The following is a 20,094-nucleotide window of genomic DNA, read 5'->3' on the forward strand; positions in this document are numbered from 1 at the left end:
AAAGGATTGCTCCCTTTGGAGCAGTGTCACCTGTGCTGTGCTGAGACTCCATTTGGGATTAGCCTCACAGAGCAATTGCCTGCTGTGCAGGGAAGCACCTCCATGCTCTCCTGGATATTGCTTCCTGGCATCTCTGGGTGCCTTAATTTCCCTTTCTGCTGGGGATTGTAGCTGCTCTCAGGAGCCTGACGCGAGTGTGAGCACACCAGGGTTTGTAAAGCCATGCTGGGAAGCAGATAAATCTGGCAGTAATGGATAGATGAGACTCTGGCCTGATTTCCATGGGGTGTGGAGCTCCCACTCTCCTGCTGCTGCTCACGCTGCAAGTTTGGTACCCCTAAAATCAGAGGCCTTTTCTGAACCTTTGATCCTTGCCTTAGTTTATTGCTCCTCTTCACCCTTTCCTGCCCCACATCCCTCCTCCATGGGTTTTTCCTTTTGCTGGCATGATCCCAGACCCACGGGGCCTTGCCAGAGCTCCCTCCCTTTGCAGACACCCCCTGGAATTGCCCCCAGCCCTGTGGAGCTGCTCCTATGTCCATGCCCATTCCTTGAGCAGCGGGATGTGGTGGTGACGTCCAGAGTGACCTCCTGCTTCCCTAAATCAGAGAGGGGAGTGTGTGAGTGAAGGGCCACTGGCAGGACACATGACAGGCCCATGAGGCTGTCACCTGAACGTGCCACAGCCGCAGCCAGCAGGTTTTTGGCACGCCCGGGGCGCTGGGCTCTGCTGGACTCCTGGGGTGCCGTCTGCTGGTAGGGGCCTCTGTGGCTGTTTGTGGCTTGGCCCAGCCACCACCACGTGACAGTGACTGTGGTCTGTGTTCCTTCTTGCAGATGTAAAGCCCTCTAACGTGTTGATCAATACGCAGGGGCAGGTGAAAATGTGCGATTTTGGGATTAGCGGTTACCTCGTTGACTCGGTTGCTAAAACCATGGATGCAGGATGCAAACCCTACATGGCTGTAAGTGGAGAAGCTGCGTGGGGAGCAGCCAAAGGAACCTGAGCCCGGGGGGAAGGATCAGCCTCTGGCATCTGTCCTGGGGATTTGTTTGGGAAGACGTAGCCCTGAAGTTAAGGGATACAATCTCCTTGGGAGGGGAGACTGAGCTCATGGCTCAGATCACATCTCCTGGGCACGGCTTCCTGCTGCCTCCTCGCCTCCCTGTGACCTTGGGGAAGGCTCTGGGATTGCTCCCTCTTGCCTGTTTGCCATTTGCCCCGTGGGAACAACAGTACTTAGCGTGGGGAAGAAAAACAGTCCCGAGGGACTGGGTCCCTCGGGCTCCTCTGGGGAGCTGCTGTGCAAGATTCACCCTTTGTGGAGCGCTTGAACAGGGTGAAAACAGTCCTGGAAAACTGAGGTTTGTCACCCCCTTTATGCCAGCTGTGCCAGGTCAGCTCCACCACTCCAGCCCCTGGTGCAGGTGCCACCTGCTTCTGGTGACCCATTTCAGTGCCTGCCCTTACTGGTGAGGATGGGGAACCAGCTGGGCCCAGCACAACCAGGAGAGCGAGGTGGTGGTGTGGGCTCAGGGGTGCTGGGCTGCCACCCTGAGAGACCCACCCTGGGGGTGGGCAGGGCACTGGGGCCGTCCCTGCTCCTCAGCCACCTTTGTCTCTGTTCACAGCCTGAGAGAATTAACCCGGAGCTGAACCAGAAGGGATACAGCGTCAAATCCGACATCTGGAGCCTTGGGATCACCATGGTAGGGTCACCTGGGGGCAGGCAGGGCAGCCAGCAGGGCTCGGTGTTGCTCGTGGGTTCATTTTCCTGCCCATAGCGGTACTGGGGGCGCTGGTTCCCTGGGAAGGTGGCGGGCTGGGAACGGGAATAACTCGGGAGGGCACGGGGAACGTGCCGCAGGGTTGAGGGGAAGGAGGAGGAGCTGCTTTGTCAGCCGCTCGCTGCTGAGGGGTGCGGAGGCCGCAGCTGCCGGGAGATGGCGGCATGGGCTAAGGCACGGCAGCTGCCGCGCGCTGCGTTCCCCGCGCTGAGCGGCCTCGCCGCCCTCAGCAGCTCCCGGCGGGAGAGCAGCGGCGGGGGCGTTCGGGGGAATCCATCTGCTCCCAGAGTCGCTTCCCAGCGCAGTTACCCTGTGCAGCCTGGGGCTGGTTTTAACTCCCAGCCTTTCCCAGGAGGTGTCTGACACACGGGTGACATGGAATTGCATGTGGAGCTGTCTGGGTCTCCTGCAGCCTCTCGTGTTTGCTGGGGGAGGATGAGCAATATGTTGTGGCCAGGTGGGGTGAGGAAATCATAGAATCCCAGCATGGTTTGGGTTGGAAGGGGCCTTAAATTTCATCTCATCCCACCCCTTGCCATGGGCAGGGACCTTCCACTGTCCGAGGTTGCTCCAAGCCCCGTCCAGCCTGGCCTTGGGCACTGCCAGGGATCCAGGGGCAGCCACAGCTGCTCTGGGCACCCTGTGCCAGGGCCTCCCCACCGTCACAGGAAAGTCCCCATAACATCTAATCTGTATCTCTCCTCTTTTAGTTCAAAACCAATCCCCCTTTTTCTGTCACCGTTTGCCCATGTAAAAAGTCACCCTCCCTCCTCTCTGTAAGCCCCCTTTAGGCACTGCAAGGGGCTCTGAGATCTCATTGGAATGTTCCTATTTCCAGGCCAAACAACCCCATTTGTGTGGAGCCTACAAAAACACACCCCTGGGTGGGCACATGGGGATCCCAAATCTGTGGGGTGGGCTGTGAGGTGTCCGCCCCCAGTCCTGAGGTGTGCTCTGTGTCCCCAGATCGAGCTGGCCATCCTGCGCTTTCCCTACGACTCCTGGGGGACGCCCTTCCAGCAGCTCAAGCAGGTGGTGGAGGAGCCGTCGCCGCAGCTCCCAGCGGAGAAGTTCTCAGCGGAGTTCGTCGATTTTACCTCGCAATGGTAAAATTCCCTCTTGGCCTCACTCTCCCCAGCCCCGCTCACCTTCACTGTGCTGGTGCCCATCTCCACAGGGAGCTCTCAACCCTAATTTTGGGCAGAACATTCCCTGGGCAAGGGCTGGGCCTCTGTGCCCTCACTGAGCCTTGTGCAGGCGCCTGGCACTGTGCAGGCACAGCAATGCTGGTGGCAGCTGTGGGGGAACAGGCTTGGCTGCTTTGTGGGGGCACACAGGGTTGAGGAGGCTCCTCGCTCCCATCGGCCCCGCACCAGCAGCACAGGGGTGCTGTGAGCAGGTGCAGCCAGACAGCTCAGGTCCCTCAGTCTGGGAGGGCAGCAGGATAGGGAATGGCTGCATCCTCTCTCAGGGGACATGGCTCTGAGGGCAGCAACCCTGCAGAATTTGGCCCCTGCCAGTGTCTGTCCCTCTCCTGGGGCCCTGAGGCTGCCGTGCTGCTTTCCCCAGGCCTGGGAGCTGGGAGCAGCAGGAGTGTCTGGCTGCACTGTGGGCAAAGGGCTGGAGCAGCCAGGCTGCTGTCTGCAGGCTGCAGAGAGCTCAGGCAGCCCCGAGCAGAGCCTGCCCTCGCCGTGGCTCAGAGCGCTGCCGGCCACTCCCTCCAGCTTCCCTGGAACCCGCCCGCCAGCAGGATTTGATTTTCCAGGCGCTGCAGTGCCACCCGCCCGCCTGCCAAGTTGGCAGGTGGCTGCTGGGTCTGCGTGGTGGCCAAGAAAGGACGGCAGATCGACAAATAGAGAAATGTGAGACTGTTCCCGAGCTGCCAGTGCCGGGGCCGGAGCCCGGCCGCTCTGCCATGACCTAGGAAGGGATTATCAGCTGCTCCTGCCTGGGGACTCTCAGTACCCGTGTTTAGATTCTTCAGAGTCTTGCTCAAACACGTTTTCATGTTCCTGTGGTCCAGCTGCTCATCTCCTGACCCACACTGGAGAACACCTGCCATGCCCACCATGCCCTGGGCCTGGGAGAGGTGGGAGCTGCCTTGCAAAAACCCTCTCACAAGATGCCCCCTGTTCTTGCAAGGCCCACGCTGAGGTTTTGGAGCAGCTGCTGTTCCTCCTAACAGTGCTGCTGGCTCTGCTGTTTCCAAGCTGCCTGCTTGTGCCAGGCAGGCTGTTCCTTCCCAAGGGATTTGCTCTTCCAAGCCCCCTGTCTTGCAGCTCAGGCCGTGGCTGCTTTAGGAGTTACATCCACAGCCACTTTGGGGAGCACGTGGCGATTCCTTTGCAAAGGAATTTGCAAAAGTTTTGCAAATCCTGTCCTCCAGGGTCACTAAAGATCCCTCACATCCCTCAAATGGGTAGCAGGGACTTGGAATGGTGAACTTTGCACCAGTTTTGTCTTGTTGGGATCTGGGAATTGACACTGAACCGGGTCACATCCACTCTATATCAAGCCTGGCTTAGGTCTGTGTTTATTCATCTCCTGCCTGGGGCAGTGCAGTCTGATCACCTGTAGGCACTGCAGGAAGGTTCCTGGGATGTCTGAGTCAGGATCAGATCCCAATATGACTCTTCATTCCTGAAAATTTACATTTATTTCAGTAACTTACCACCAGATTTCCTGGTATTAGTAACCTGGGAATCAATTTATTTTTTTGTAGGGGGTCTAAATTAAGAGCGTTACGCCAAATCTGGACACAGCTAACCTTCAAATTCACCTTGTCATCTTGGCTGGGGCTGCTCCTGAGCTGGGAGGATGTGACACATCCCGAACCTTCGGGCCGGCGATATTGGCACGTATCGGCCCCGGGTTCCTCTGTTCATTCACAACATGACACTAAACACGAGCCCTCTACACACAGCAAGCAGGAAATATCTGTTCAGTGTGTGTCCTCTGCTTCCTCTGGGCTCCAGCAAATCCCAGCAGAGGTTCTCACTTTTGTTTTGCTCAGTGTGACACCTTTTCCCTGCCACTGCCGTGTACGTGTGTGAAGATCTTTTCAAGTTGCTCCAAGTGTCTTTCCCCTAAATACACTGCCAGGAAGTGAGTAGAGATTACGTCCTGTCTTTTAAAAGCTATTTTCTGCTGGAGGGAAACCAAAATAACTTCCAGCTACAACCCTCCAGGGCCATCTGTTGTAGGAGAGGAGAAAAAAAGGATGTCCCATGGAACCGTCCCCGCTGATAACAGCACGGTGATAAACAAACAGTTGTACACGTGCTCTGGAGCCACTCAGTCACTGCTCCCAGGCAGAGCTTGGAGGCTGAATCTGTTCCCTGAGTCACTGGCCTGTTGGAGAGCACCCAGACTCCCAGTTGTACCTGGCCCCCGGCAACAGGCAATGTCTGCAGTGGTGTTTTTGGTGTCTCCAGATCTCCTGGCGGGTCTCAAGCTCTTGTACCCAGCACTGTTCCATGTTGGCTGTCACTGTCCTCAAGGCCTAAAGTGTTTGCTCAGCTTGGATGAGTAGCTGAACTTATTCTACAGAGTCTTTAAACCTTGCTGTTGTCACAGTATGATTTTATGGCCTTGCTTAGATTGCAGGCTGAACGTAAATTCTAATTTTTTTCTTTTTTTTTTCCCAATTAAAGCTTGAAGAAGAATTCCAAAGAACGGCCAACATACCCAGAGCTTATGGTGAGTGCGCCTGCATCGAGCAGCGTGTTCAGAGCTGAAATGGGTTACAGTGAGGTGCTGAAGGCAGAGATTCCAATAGTGATGGTGATTTGGGATGCCTTGCATCCCTATTTTCATAGCAGATGGGAGAATTGTGACACTTCAGAGTCCTGGGAGGGTGACTGCAGATCAGAGATGCTCTTTGAAATCTCAGCCAGGTGCTTTCCAGTCAGATAAAGGGAGAAAATACGTGTTGAAGCAGGTAATGGGTAAGAATGACGCTGAGAAGAATCAGCTAACGAGGCTGGAATCCTCCTCTGGGGTTTGTGTGATGAATTCAGACACCTCAGTGCGCCACAAGAGCTGCAGGAGCCCAGTGGCTGACTGGGCTTTGCTGCCCTGGTGCCTTGGAGAGGAGGCTTTTTGGACAGAGTAATTCCTGGATGTTGGGGACAGAGACGAGTCTGTGACTAATTCCAGTTATTTAATTTCATCTGCTGCCTAGAGACTGTTTACTGTGAGGGGTAACTGAGGAATAACTAAGGAGGAAAATGCCAATAAAGGCTGGTGATGGGGGAATGCAGGGCACTGCTCTGTGCCCAGCCAGAGCTCTGGGCTGCAGCTGGCAAGAGCAGATTTTTCTGCTTGGGCTCCACAGCTTCGTGGCCTCTCTCTCTCTCCTGAGTTTCTGGTATCGATCCTGGTGCTCCTAGAAGCTGGCAAAAAGCAGGAGAGCTCAGGAAGTTGGTGTTTCACTCCTGCAGGCATTTCATCCTTTTTTACTCTCACACAATCTACAGCTTTCTAAAGGCAGGAAGGTGCCTAAATTTGTTATTTCTGAAGATCCTGACCCAAATGCTTGCTTGTCCCTACATTCCCATCCCTATCTGGTCTCAGTGGCAAGATCACCTGGATTAAGGGTGGAAACTGCTGCAGGATTTCCTCAGGCACTGGTATGCCCTACCCCACAATTTTTGGGACATGCATTACGCCTCCAGAGGGTCAGACCCATCACCACCTCATCTCACCTCACCATCTCTGAGGTGAGAAGGTGCCAGGGTTTAAGGTGCTTTTTACCTGCAGGTTGTGCTGGAATTCCATGCCCCTGAGTTGTAAGCAGTGAATAATTCCTGTGGCATTTGGTGCTGGGCCCTGTAATGCAATTAAACGATAGATAGGTCTGATTGACACACAGCTTGCCCCCAGACTGGCTTCAAACAAAGGGAGGCCTGGGATTTATGGCTCTTTTTTAAACTTTTTTTTGGGTACATTATTGAATAAATGCATCTCTATATTTTAAGCAAATTTCTGGACTTTGCCAAATGGCCTTTTATCAAAAAGGGTTCACTGAAGCGGCTCCATCTGCTGCAGCATTAATACCCATTGGCAAGGGAGTGCATTTCTATTGAATTAGGTTCTTGGATCACCTCTGGAGTATCTCAATGCTGTGGTATTTTATGGCTGACATGGATGTTGTGAGGTCCTGTGGTTGAGGGTTGCTGTTTTGTTGGGGTTTTTTCCTCTCTCTTATGGCATTAAGTTGTGGTCCTGGATTGGACTTGTCATTTAGGCCAAGGCTGCTCCCTTGCTTTCCTGTGGAATTGAGGTTTCTCATGGAAAGTATGACTCTGTGCTATCTTGAGCATCAGGAAAACTGATAGGGGTGCTTAATTTCATTTAAAAACCCACTTACCGAGGTGAAGCGGAGTGTGAAACTACTGCAGGGCCGGTGGTCTGCACATCCCGCCTGGCACGGGGGCTGTGTGCCATGGCCAGACTCAGGCCTTGCAGAGGGCTTGGCTTCACGGGGACACAGGGCTGGAGGGCACTGCTGCCACCCCTGGCACACTGGGGGTGCTCCCGGGCTGTGGTAGCTCTGCTTTGGGAGTCACTGCACGGGGATGTGAGAGCAGGGACATCGCACTCGGGTGATAACAGGCCAGGCCACGGGGGTCACCTCTCGGAGTTATCCAGGACGCTTCGATTCCTGTGACTGTCTGACCTAGGGAGACCTCAGGTTTTGCCTGGATCTTTGCCTCAACCCATTCCAGCCCTGTTTCCCACATAATTGTGCTTCCTCTTCCTTACTGGTGTCTTTGGATCGCTTCCCAGCCACTCAGAGCTGCCTCGTCTTATTCCCTGGATGACTTGCCACTCAAACCCACCTTGAAAAATATCTTTCCTTTGCTCTTCTTCTCCCTCCACTTGGCCACTGCCATTAAACATCATTGAAACAGCCAATGCTCAGGGACTGAGGTGAGGGGCAGCTTGGAAAAACTCTGGAAACACCAAATTATTTTTAAAAACCTGACTTGCAATGAGTGGGTTGGAAATCAAACCCCCAACCTTGTTTAGAGCAGAGATCAGTGTGAGCCCTGCAGGGCCCTGGCTACCTTTTGGTTCTCTCTGACACCCTCCACACAAATAAATCTGATTATCTGCCAGGACAGTGGGTGTCAAACAAGCTTTTGGGGGTTTTCAGGTGGGATCTCAGCTTGGTGTGTTGCTGAACCAACCAAACTGAACTGCTGGTGCTGATGGAGAGGGGCTTTTGTTGCTGTCGGGGGGATTTGGTTGTGGTTTTTCTCCTTACACGTATTTTTCCGTTCGTGCTGAAACGCAGGCAGGATTTTCTGGCAGGCTGTCTCCCCATGTCGGTCAGGATGAAGTAGTTAAACACACAAGTGTGGATGGTTTGCAGTCGGGATGGCTTTCCTGTGTGGTGGTTGGGGTGAAGGAGCCACTCCTGCTGCGAGGAGGGGCAGTTCAGGGAAGAAATGAGACTCAGGAGTCACCAGAGGGTAAATAAATACACAGATAAAGCAGGAAGCTGAGGGAAAACCACTGCAGTCAGCAAGGTTTGCACTGCTCCAGTTGGAGCTGGAGCGTGTGGGATGGGTAACCATGGTCTGGGGGGTGTTATGGGGCAGATGGAGAGGGTTTTCTAAGGCTTTCCCTTGCCTCCAGAGCTGCCCAGCTCAGCCCTCCCAGCCAGGGCAGGGTTTAGGGGGAATCCAGGAGGCCATCACAACTTCATGGAGCAGCCCTTGGGCTCCCCAACTTGCCTTGGCTGTTAAAGCCCAATATTATGATGCTAAGGACAAAACCTTCTTCACTGTCTAGAGGATTGTCTGAAAAGCTTTTTGCTCCAGCCCTCAGCGTGGTGAATAATAAACTCTGCTGGTTTTTCTTTCTTTCCCAGCAACATCCTTTCTTCACCCTGCACGAATCCAAAGAGACAGACGTCGCCTCTTTTGTCAAGCTCATCCTGGGAGACTGAGAACTGGACTTGTAAAAGAATTGCCCTTCTGTGGACTGGTGGGTGCAGGGGAGGGGCGCGTGGCAGGACTTGTCATGGAAGCACCAACAGAAAGTCGCCGTGTTTTGTTTTGTTTTGTTTTTATTCTGAGAAACCCCGCCTCGCCCGAGCTTTTTTAAAGGGTTCTTTGGTATCCATAGTGACATAGAACGAGCTGGTTAGTGGAATGAATTTTAATAAGGTTGGTAACCTTAAAACAAAAACAAAACAACAAAGAAAACCCATTTTGAAAGAGTGATTTACATATTTAATGACAGTCGAAGTTCCTCTTCCTAACTCGCTCCTCATCCCCCTTCCCTTCCCCTTGAACCAGAATTTGCTTTGTCATGGTAATAGGTGCTATGGTAGTCATGAAGTTGTATGTAGATTTATATTTTGTCCCTTACATTATTTTAATATTTATGTTAAGTGCTTGATGGAATAGATTTCTGTTTTATATGAGGATGAGTGCGTGGTGACGATGATGATGATGATGCAAAATGAGGCCACAGCAAGCAGCACTCGTAGAGCTTGGCTGGGGAAAAGGTGTCCGAGGAGAGGAGAGAGGAGAGGAGAGCAGAGGAAAAGTGTCTCTGTTGCGGAATATATTTAATGTGCATCATAAAAGGAATTGGTAAGCAAGCCTTGCAGCTCAGCTGCTCGAGCTGTGTCAGGGAGGGAGGCCACGGTGTCCCCTGTGGTCACCTCCTTCCGGACACCACGCTCCGAGTCTGGCCGGCGCTGCCCGGCCTCCAGCTGGGCCAGCTCTGTCCCACCGCCCTGCTCTGCTGGAGAGGGCGGGCTGGGAGCTCTGGGAATTGCTGGGACAGTGTCTGGGACAAGAGGCCCGGAGGGAAGGAGGCTGTCAGAGAAGTTGCACAAAGACAGGAGGAGGCTGCCCTGGTCAGTGCCCACTGCCCAGCAGCGTTGCAGTGCCCGAGGCTCCCTTGGGCTGGGGATGAGCTGCTTTGGGCCTCAAAGGGAGTTCCTCTCTCCTTCTCGGGGTGAGGCAGGATCACAGGATGCACAGCATGACACCCATGAAAAACGGGATGTTTTAGTGGTGGTTTCCAGAGCTCGTGGCACTGCACTGGCAGCAATCCCTCCATGCTTGCTCACAGAGTCTGGGAGTGCCAGCGCTCCCAGGAGCCCGTGCTGGCACGTGGATTGGGCTGTGTCCAGCTCCAGCTGGGATGCTGCAGGCAGCCAGGAGCACTGGGCTCTGCCCTGGGCTGCAGGTGGGAGCTGCAGCCTGGGAAACTACACAAGGACCCCACAGCCCATCCCAGCCTGGAGCTCCTTGCTGCTGGCCGGGTCCCTGGGGGCAAGCTGCAGGCCAGGGGCAGGAGAAGGGGGCAGGTGAGGTGGGAGAGGAGCTGGAGATCACCCTGCCCTCAGGTCATGGGGCACTGTCTGGAGCCAGGGGCACTGTGCCCTGTGAGTGTTGCCGAGCCTGGCGAGGCCGCTGGCTCCATGTTAATGCAGGTCTGAGCCACGCCTGCCCAGCTGCCTGGCCTGGCCATGAGCTCCTCTGCCTTTGCGTTTGCCTTCTTCCCCCAGCCCTGGAACAGGGGCCTGCCTGTCTGTTCCGGCTGTCCCAGAGGCTGCACAAGTGCCTCGTGCCCTGCACGCGCTTCCATCCCCACCCCTCGCTTGGGCACAGCCTCTGGGAGCCAGGTCTGAGCAGAAACTCACCTTGCTCTGCAGTACTGAGCTGTGCAGGACATTGTTCCACCCTGCTCTGCCAGGTTAGCAGCTCCAGACTCTGCTGGCGTAGGTTGGAACAGTGTGAGCAGATTTTGGGGAGCAATCCCATGGAAGGGCTGATGGGGAGGGCAGTGTTTGAAGCAGGGGCTGTGGCAGGGGTGCTGGGACATGCCAACACTTTGAAGAGGCGCACAAAGACACCGCCAGTGCCTGGGCTGCCACTGTCACTGCACCACAGGGGTGGCTGTGAGCCTGGAATGGTGCAGCTCTGCCCTGGGGCTGGCAGTGACAGAGATAGGAGAGCATTTGTCGGGATTTATTGATCCTTGTGCCCTCAGCTGCAGAGCAGGGGGCTCAGAGAGGGCTTGCAGGAATCAGGGTGTGATTCACAGGCCGTGCAGGCTTTGGGGAGGAGGTTCCCCTTGCTCAGCCCTGTCCCAGGAGCCTGCCCAGCCCTCGGTAGAGGATAAGCTCCATATCCCACTCTGTGCCGAGGGGAACCTTTCAGGTTACATTTTGTGGCGGATGAAACACGAGGATGTTTTACTTCACAGTGTAATTTTAAGAGGCCTCGCATGGCTCATGATCTGCCCTCTCATATTCCATGGTGTGTGTGTGTGTTTCTCTCTCTCACTTTCTCAGAGTCACAGAGCTGTTTTGATTGATTGTCCTCAGCTGCAGCTGAAAGTCCAGCCAGCCAGTTTATAGACTTGGTTCCAGCATCAATTCTCGCTTTGAAAAACATGACATTTAAAACCACCCTTTGGTTTTCCTACATATGGATCTGATGCTTTTGTTAAAGATTGTTTTTGCTGCTTTTCCCCTGCAATATAAGTCTCGTTTGGACACCGCATCTCCTTGACCTCAGAGCACCTTCATTTCAGTGCCATTGCAATTGACAGGTTGAATTTATGAGATACTGTCAAAGTTCAGTATTAATAGCAGATATTAATGTCACCAGCGTTTTCCAATAGAAAATTAATGGCAGTGTTGTCTGCAGCTGGTAACCCCCTAAAAGGATTCCTCCATGCCTCCACAAAGGGCTTGCTTTTATGCTCTCTGCTCTTGCACTGCTTGGGCTGCCAAATCCCTTTGTTTTAATGACATGACAATAGGGCACTCAACAAATCACTTCCCTTCCCTGCTCCTTCTCCATGACTTTGTTCCTTTTAAAGTTGTTTGCGTCAGCCCAGAGTAAGTGTGGAGCTGTCTGAGCATGAGGATGGGAAGTGCTGTGAGAGATCCCCAGCGCTGAGGGGAGGAGCTGTGGCAGGGGAGGGCCCATGCAGGGCTGTGGGGCTGTCCCTGCATCCCTCATGGTGGACACAAAGCTGGGCCTGACCCAGGAATTTCTTAGACAGAAGCCTGAGGTTGGTGGCCTCAGCTCAGGGAGGAGAGCCAGGGACTCCTGTGTGCTTCCAAGCCCTGCAGACCTGCTGGGCTGCGGGATGAAAGTCAGGCTCTTGTCTCTGCCGTTTGATTGTAACCTCTGTGAAGATAAAAAAAGCCTTTGGTCGCTGCTCAGATCTTTGCTTGGCCAGAACACGAGCACAGCCTCGTCTGGGACAGACACAGGCTAAGGGATATGAAACCTTTCCTGGCAGCCTTGCCCCCTGAACAGCAAAGCTTTTGAGGCTTAAGGATGTTCTTCACAAAGGTTTTCTGTGTTCACGCAGCACAGGGCTGTGGGGTTGCCCCAAACTGGGATTTTTAGAGAAGTGGGTCTCAAATGCCATAAACTTGAAAGAACCCCTAAACCAGGGATCAGAGAGAGATCAAAGCTGCCGGGAGCTCAGCACTGAGCTGTGACCTGGACCAGCTGTGGATGGATTTGCAGGGCAGGGAGGGCCTCTCCAACCTGCCACAGGTTATCAGGATTCAGGGAAGAGGCACAGCCCATCCCCAGGGGTCCCCAGGTGTGATGTCCATCCTCTTCTTCCCCCCCCCATACAGCTCCTGATGCTCCTGCAATCTGCAGGATGCTGGAGGTCTTGCCCTTGCTGGAGCTGTCACTGGCAGGAAAGGTGTTTTCTGGGTCCCCAAGAGCCCTTTGGTCCCTTAAATCTGAAAGGGCAGTTGGAGGGCATTTTCTGGTTGCTGTTTTTAACCACCAGGTTCATGCTGCTGCACTGGGTGCAATGCCCACCTTTCCTGGAGTTGTTCCAGGTGTACAAACCTTGACACAGATATCTCTGTACTGTATTTCTGTGTTTCCCTGACTTTTGCTGAGTTTACTGGTGACAAAGAGGCAACTCTGACTTGTTAAAGAGGTGGAACATCATTTCTGGAGGCAGGTGTGTGACGGAGGAGGCAGTTGGTGGGTCCCTACTTGGAAAAATCCCTAAAAAAAGATCTGCAATTGATCTCCCTGTTGTTCAGCAGGTGCTGCTGGGCCAGTGCTGCTGCACCTTGTCGTGGTGGGAGGGGGCTGCCAGGGGCCAAGGGCATGCACAGCCCCAGCTGGGATTTCTCCATGCTTGCTGCCAGCCAAGGGTGTACCTGCACGTTTCCCTTCTTCCCTACAAGTTCTGGAAGAGGAAATCCTGCTTGGTCAAACATTGCTTTAGTGGCTGGTCTGATGTAGTTCAGACAAGGTTCCCACCACCTCCCTCGTTTAATAGACCTCTTTTTTATTCAAAACAACCCTCAAACTCCTCTCTCAGAAAATCCAGCCAAGATGCTCTTTTCCCCCCTCCCCCCCTTTTCCATCTTGTTCCTCTTAGAGGAACTCTGGGAACCTCTTGGTGCTTTCACTCTTTCACATGCCAAAGATTGCTGCATCCCCCTTAGTTATGCTCCTGCCAAACCAGATCTTCTAGTCTTGCCTCAAAAATCATCCACTTCCCTGCTCCTTGGGGTTCCTTTTGTTGCAGTTGCTTTTTCATTGAATTTCCTCGTGTTTATTGACATGTCTATTGTTGAGCTTCCTGGACACATGCAGCTCTCTTTTTGGGATACAGGGAAAGACAAACAGTTGCCTTCACTTCTCTGCCCCTGCTGTTGGGGAAACACTGTCAGTGATGTGATTCCTACAGATGGGATGGGTCTCATGTAGAGCTGGGGTCATGGAGGGTGTAAACTGGCACTGCTCCACTGGCTTGGCTGGAATGAGGCCAGTTTTGTCCAGCTGAGAATCTGTCCTGGATGTCCAAACAGTTATTACACACTAATAAAGATTAATGATTGTAAATCCCCACGGATTAGACATAAAATGGCAAGTTTTGCTCATTAATCTTTGTTGCCATGTTATGGTTGTTGATGTTAGAGGTCCTCTCTCTGCTCTGGACATGCCCAGAGGTGGGGGCTGAGCCTGGGGAGATGAAGGGTGGACAAAACACACCAGATGTCCACAGGTTTTACACTCTTGTGTCCTCCCCCCAGGTTCCTGGTTTCCTTGAAAGCCCTTAACCAGCAGCAGAGGATGAATCCCAGAGCTTTATCTGCTCCTCTGGCCTCTGCCTGGGCTATAAAACCCAGATTGTTTCTGGTGAGAAGGGATCAGATCTCCTCATTAATATTTCAGCTCAGCCTCTGCTGGAGCAGATGGAGAATGTGAAATTTGCCGTGTGCTCTGCAGAGCTGGGAGATTCCCCCCTGGACCATGGCTGGAGGAGTGGCAGCTCTGCTGAAGGCTGAAAGGACTCTGCTCCTTCACATAACCCCACTCCATAAAAACAGTGGGTTTTGTCAATAAATAGGGCCAGAAAAAGCTGCATCTCAGTTCCGGGGTGTTTGCAGATGCATGAACACAGCCAGGAGCTGCTGGTGCTGGTGCTGCAGGCACAAAGGTCCGTTGCTGGATAGATGAAAAGGACTCTGAGAGTGCAGTGAACTTCATGGCATAGGGACAAAACGAGTCCTCTGCTGGGCAGCTGGTGTCAGTCCACCCTGCCAGGGAGGGTCTGTAGCATCAAGAGGGGCAGGACACAGCCACAGGTCCATCGAGGGCACAGCCTGAGAGCAGCCTGGTTGCCCTTGCCCTCCCCACATCTTCCTTCAGGCCCGGATCTGTGGGCAGTGGGTCCCAGGTTGCCACTGCATCCCCAGTTCCAGCAAGGGGAGAAAAATCTAAATCCCAAAGAAACCCACGGGGAAAAACCTGCAAGTGAACAAAGACGTGTTGCTGCTGTGTGGCCTTAAACGATGGGAAAAGCCTGGGAGAGGCCTCTGCAGCTGAGAGAGAAGAGGGGAAGCATTTAAGGTGGTCTCTGACCGGCTTAATGCTGGAAATACCCAATTTACAGCCCACCAGGAGGAAGGAATTCGCCAGGGGCCCGCACAGCCGGCGGTGCCGTTCCCCTGGGAGTAGTTGGGGCAGGATATTTGTGAGGTGGCTCCTTCAGAGCAGCCCTGGGATGCTGGAGAGCTCTTGGCCTCCGTGGACACCTCATCCCACGCACCTTCGTGGTTGTATTTGCATGCCTGGGATTTTATTGGCAGCCAGCGGGAAGGGGCCTCCATGCAGCTGTCCATGGAGTGCTTTGGGAGAGGAAGGAGCTGCCTGTCCTCCCCAGTCCCTGCTCCCTAATCCCACAGCTGGGAATTAGCTAAACCAGCCACCCTGCAGGTCTCCAGCCCAAGCAAGACTTTGTCCCTTCATTCGCTGCTGTTCCATTAAAAATCCCTCTGGGAAAGCCAAGCAGCTCCGGAGCTGCAGCAGCCCTGCTCCAAGGTGGCTCAGCCCAGCCAGCAGCCAGGATGGGCCACAGTCCCTTCCTCGAGAGGCTCTTGGTTTTTAAAGGATGGGGCGAGAGTCCAGCGGCCGCAAGGTTCTGTGGGGACAAGCCGGGAAAAGCTTGGAAGCGCCTGAAGTGCGCTGGAAGTGGAGATGGAAATCTCAAAAGATCAGACGTCTTTCGGCGATTTCCAAAGCTGTCTGGTTTTAGCCAGACCTGAAAACCCTTCCTAGAAGTTTTATTGCAGGGTATTTTGATCTGTTACTTTCGCTTTTGGGCTTAGCTAAATCCAGGAAACTCGGAATAGTGTAATTTTTGAATAAAGACTAAACACACCCCAAGTATTGCTGAAGCGATCAGGAAAGCTGCTGCTTGGTTTATCTTCCAGGAATAATTCAGGCCAGCTCAGGGTTTAATTCAGTCTGGTTTTGCCCCTAGATAATGATCCTTTTTGAGGAAATAAAGAGAGCAGACCATGGTTTTTCCAAAAGGCTGTGACCCTTCACGCACCGAACCGTTCCAGGAGGTGGATGGATATAAATGCTCCAGTGAGAGGGACCAGTGTTTGGTGGCTGGAAGAGCAGCCTGGAGTATCCAGGACCTCCAAAAACTCACATGGACATGGTTTCCCCAGGAACTGTGTGACAGAGGTATTGGGATCTGCCACATCTGGGATTTTTCCCTCTAGGAGAGAACTTCCAGTCATCTCGGAGTGTCCCGGAACACCCAAAACCCTTCACCATTTGTGTGGGGTGTTTTTCAGGGTGGATACCCTGAAAAGTCAGGAAGGACCAGGTGTCCTTGATTTGCACAGCCAGAGTGAAGAAATGTGGATAAAGTGCCTCATGAGAGCCAAAAAAGGGTGTGTTTAAAGATAAATCCCAGCCTCTGTCACAGCTGTTGAGCCAGGATCAAATTTTCCCAAATCCAGGCCCAGCTGCAGAGCTCTCCATCCATATTTAGCCCAAATTTGGTCCCAAGTCCTGCATAAACACCTGCAGCATGGACTCTGCCTTCTGGGGGGCTTCTGGCAGGTTGGGGCTCAAAATACATCCCCCAAACCCAGGATTTGGCTCCGAATATTCCCTTTAAAATCCCTGTGTAAAGTGAATTTCCAGGGCTCGGCCGCTGTTTTTATTTTGGTGAATCGAGTGGTTTGTGCTTGGTGAGAGCTGTCCCTGTGCCAGGGGCTGCTGGAAATAGTCACAACATACAAAATAGCTGGAATTCTGCATTTTTTAGTAGCAATACAACGAGGGGAAGCTGCTAAATGGAGCTTCTTGCAAGCTGGAAATGTGTTGGAGGAAAATTTGTCATTTCTTGTAGGAAAAAAAACAAACCAAACCAACTGTCTAAAATTGTCCAAAATCTTCAGTTTAAGGAATTACAGTTTTATTGGCAAAGCTCCATGTTTAGCATCAATAGATGGGATTTCTAGACTTTCTGTCTTAAGGTGTGAAATCTGCTTTTTCTCGAGATGGTGGGAAATCTGTAACAAGGATATTTCTATATCATTTTGGCTAGGAAAAAAAAAACCCAAACACCAAAATATGAGCAAAAAATGGAAAAGCACCCAGTTCCCAGTGGTCTCTGGTGTTGAAGAGGTTGCAGGCAAAGCACCTGAAGATGTTAGGAAGGAGAAAACTTCCCACCCTTCTGTGATGCAAGTCCTTACTTTACTTTATTTTTAGGATTTTTTTTTTTACAGTAACATCATTTGGTTTCTAACTGTGAAAGTCTCTGCTTTTCCACACACGTGGAAGGCTGATTATTCTTTCTCATGTTCTTCTTATTTATTATTTATCCTTTTCTGGTACTATCCAAGAGGTGCTGCAGGTATCTCCCAGCCTGCCCTCGAGCCATGTGGAACCCCTGTGGTATTGATACTCCTGACAGCTGGGATGGCAGTAGACAGCTAATTATGATTTTAAATTATATTTATAGCAATTTAGATTAATTTTTTTTAGTGTCCTGGTTTGCTCTAGAATTAGGGATGGGGATAAGGAATCTTGCTTTAAAAAATTGTAATTTTTTGATTTTTCTTTTAACATCTTGGAGGCTTCTGAAGAAACCTGCTCACCTTTAATGTTTTTAGTAGGAGAAGCACGAGGTGGGTTTCAGTTGTTCCTTCGAGAGGGGATTGAGTAGCACCAGGGTTCAGTTTAGCTGATAAAATGCTCTGTGTCACACCATTAAAATCACCCTGAATTCTGACAAAGCAACCACTTCCCACCTGAAAATTAAAATCTGGTTGGTGACAAACTTGGTTTGTCCAAGGCTCATGCCAGGCTTCTCTCTGTCAAATTTCCATGGAGTTTGCTGGAGCCACTGGGGTGGTCAGGATTGCCCAAGGCAGGGCTGGGGGACAGCCGAGTGTCACCTCTGGGGATGCAGGACACATGTCCTGCAGAAAGGATGGAGCAACTCATGAGCATGTAAGTGTGGGAGAGAGTCAGGACTGGAGGCTCAAAACCCATCGGGTTTTGTTCTTTTTATTCCCTTTCTCCCCTTGGAAAGGTGCTTCCAAAGCCTCCCCAGCCTTTCTGATAAAGAGTAATAGAATCACTGAACTGCAGAGACATTCAGGGTGGAATAGGCCTTTAAAACCATCGAGTTAACCAAAACCCCAGCACTGCCAAGGCCACCACTAACCCATGTCCCCAAGTGCCACATCCACACATTTTAAACCCCTCCAGGACGGTAACTCAAGCCCTTCCCTGGGCAGCCTGGGCGCTGTGGTGCAGCTGTTTCCAGACAGCTCGCGCTGCTTCTCTGGTTTGTTTTCTCTCCCCTATGTATAAGAAACATTGGGTAGCAGAATGTGGAATTGATTAGAAGTTCATAAAGCAGGGACCTCAGAAGGATGTGGGTATAAATGCTTTTCAGGCATCCGAGGTGAACTTTAAATGGAGCTTTGGCCCTCATTCTCTTTCTGCTTTTCAAAAACCATTTATGAGAAAGTGGAGCTGTCAAAGCCATGCATGAACTTTGCCTTCTTGCAAATAACTTGTCTCAAAGTAAATTGTCCAAATGCACAAGAAACTTGTCTCAAAGTAAATCCAGTAGCTCTACAAAGCTGGAATTATGTGCATTAGACGGTGTGTGTGGTGTGTGTGTGTGTGAGCACGTGTTGTGCTTGGGGGGGTGCAGGGAGTGACTCGACCATTTTGGAGATTTAAAAAAACACAATGCAAGTGCTTTTTCAAAAAAGAAAAAAAGGCAACGTAAAATATTTATTTCTTGGCAGAAGTACATCAGACCACATCTCCCATCCTTCTTTTAATTGCTTGGAGTTTGTTTGTGTTGTCTCAGGCTTTGCTGGTTTCCTCCGCAGGGCTCTGTGCTGCTCGCAGCCTGTCACCTCACACAACCCCGCTCGCAGCCAGGGCACGGGGCAGCTCCAGCTCCTCGGGAGAGCCCCTGGGGTGCCATCAGTGCAGCAAAGGCAGAGGTGGTGTTGGATTAAAGGCAGGGCACTGCAGTGTGGGTGATTTTCAATTTTTAGCCTTGTCGAGGGAACTCTTTCCTTGTGAGAATCAAAACCGCCACATCCTAAGGCAGGACCCCGAATCACAGCCTTGGGGAGGGTGTGTTGGCCGGACAGAGCAGGCTTGGAGAGTGTTACTGAAAAGGAAAGAGGTGCTGACATTGGTGTGAGGTGGCACTGGGGTGGTTGTCAGTCTCCCCGTGGGCTTTGCCTACGGTTTGGAGCTGCCCCGTGCAGGATGGACGCTCTGAGCTCCTGTTCCAGCCAGGTGCAGACACTGCCAGGTTCCATCAGTCAGATACTGCCAAGGTCACAGGGTTCTCCCTGTGCTCCAGAGTCCTTCCGTGGTCACCTGGCTGCCCACCTGTCCAGCTGCACATCCCCTCCCTCTGGCTCCATCTGCAGCACTTCCCTGTGTTGTCTCCTGGTGCTCTGGAGGTGAGCAGGAGTAGGAGAGTGACAGCAGGACCACGTGTGTAACGTTTGAGAGGCTTTTAGTTGATGTTGTTTTAATGAGATGCTTTTAGGTCCATGCTGCACTGGTATTCTTTAACCTTCACTGCCACAGATTCTTTCTCCCCACCCTCTTCACTTAAATCAGATTGGCAAAATACGTTTGACTTGGAAAAAAACCCCAAAACAACCCCAAACCCTGCTGATGGGATAAGTTAATCCTCTTCACTGCGCTTTGATTTGATTTCTCAGGATACCCAGAGGTTTTTCACTGCTGCTGAGAGGGGACAGGACACCTTTTTGGAAACTTCAACCACTGTAACAGTTTTCCAGATGTGCGTGTGCGTGTGTGTGTGTGTGTGTAGCCCGGCACTGTGCGTGCGTGTGTTCTGCTGAATATTATGTGCATCTCTGAAACGCTTCAAACAACTGCCTGGAAGTCAAAAACCAACCACCTCTTTCCAGTCATATGTTTGCCGTGACTTTTCATAACCACACTTGAAACTAGTGGTCTTGGATGGAAATATTCAAAGAGCAGGGCATCTTTATAGCAATGGTATGTCAGTCGAATTACGGAAAATGTACACAAAAATAAATAAATGAAATTTAAAAGGAACATTCTCTCAGCCTACCTGTGTTTCCCTCAGTGGAAGTGCTACCAGTTGTGTCGGGACACGCTTTGGGCAGCTTCTGCCAGTCCTATGGGAGGTTTTTAGGGATCATCTTACTCCCAACAGCTTATCGTACATTACTGAAAACTCAGGAATGCTCAAGCTGCTCGACAGGGATAATCGTCAGCCCTGCTGCCGCTGGTTTTCCTTTCCCTGCTCGGGCTGGCGGGAGCAGGCGCAGCCACATCCCGTCCAGCCCACATCAAAGGCACGGCCCGGCTCCGCCGCCGCGCTGGAGGGACGGGAGCAGCGGCTTCCTGCCCCCACCCTCCCCAAACCAGCTTTAACAGGGGTTCCGGGGGACACGGCCCCGTGCCCAGCATCATTTTGGGGTGC

The 20,094-nt window shown here is 52.2% G+C and overlaps 1 protein-coding gene across 1 annotated transcript in view; it reads left to right on the forward strand.

Annotated features, from left to right (window-relative positions):
- The window catches only part of MAP2K6 (mitogen-activated protein kinase kinase 6), a 52,244-nt gene extending 32,541 nt beyond the window's left edge, over positions 1-19,703 (forward strand). The window contains exons 8-12 of the mRNA XM_042025512.1: positions 838-965; positions 1,633-1,710; positions 2,755-2,894; positions 5,442-5,487; positions 8,669-19,703. Coding sequence (XP_041881446.1) covers positions 838-965; positions 1,633-1,710; positions 2,755-2,894; positions 5,442-5,487; positions 8,669-8,746 — 470 coding nt within the window. The 3' untranslated portion in view covers positions 8,747-19,703. The remainder of the gene's footprint in view (positions 1-837; positions 966-1,632; positions 1,711-2,754; positions 2,895-5,441; positions 5,488-8,668) is intronic.
- Positions 19,704-20,094: the final 391 nt, after the last annotated feature.

Source organism: Corvus kubaryi, unplaced genomic scaffold (assembly GCF_017639235.1).
Source record: "Corvus kubaryi isolate FWS band 111438036 unplaced genomic scaffold, C.kubaryi_AGA036_p1.0 37272, whole genome shotgun sequence".
NCBI classification, from domain to species: domain Eukaryota; kingdom Metazoa; phylum Chordata; class Aves; order Passeriformes; family Corvidae; genus Corvus; species Corvus kubaryi.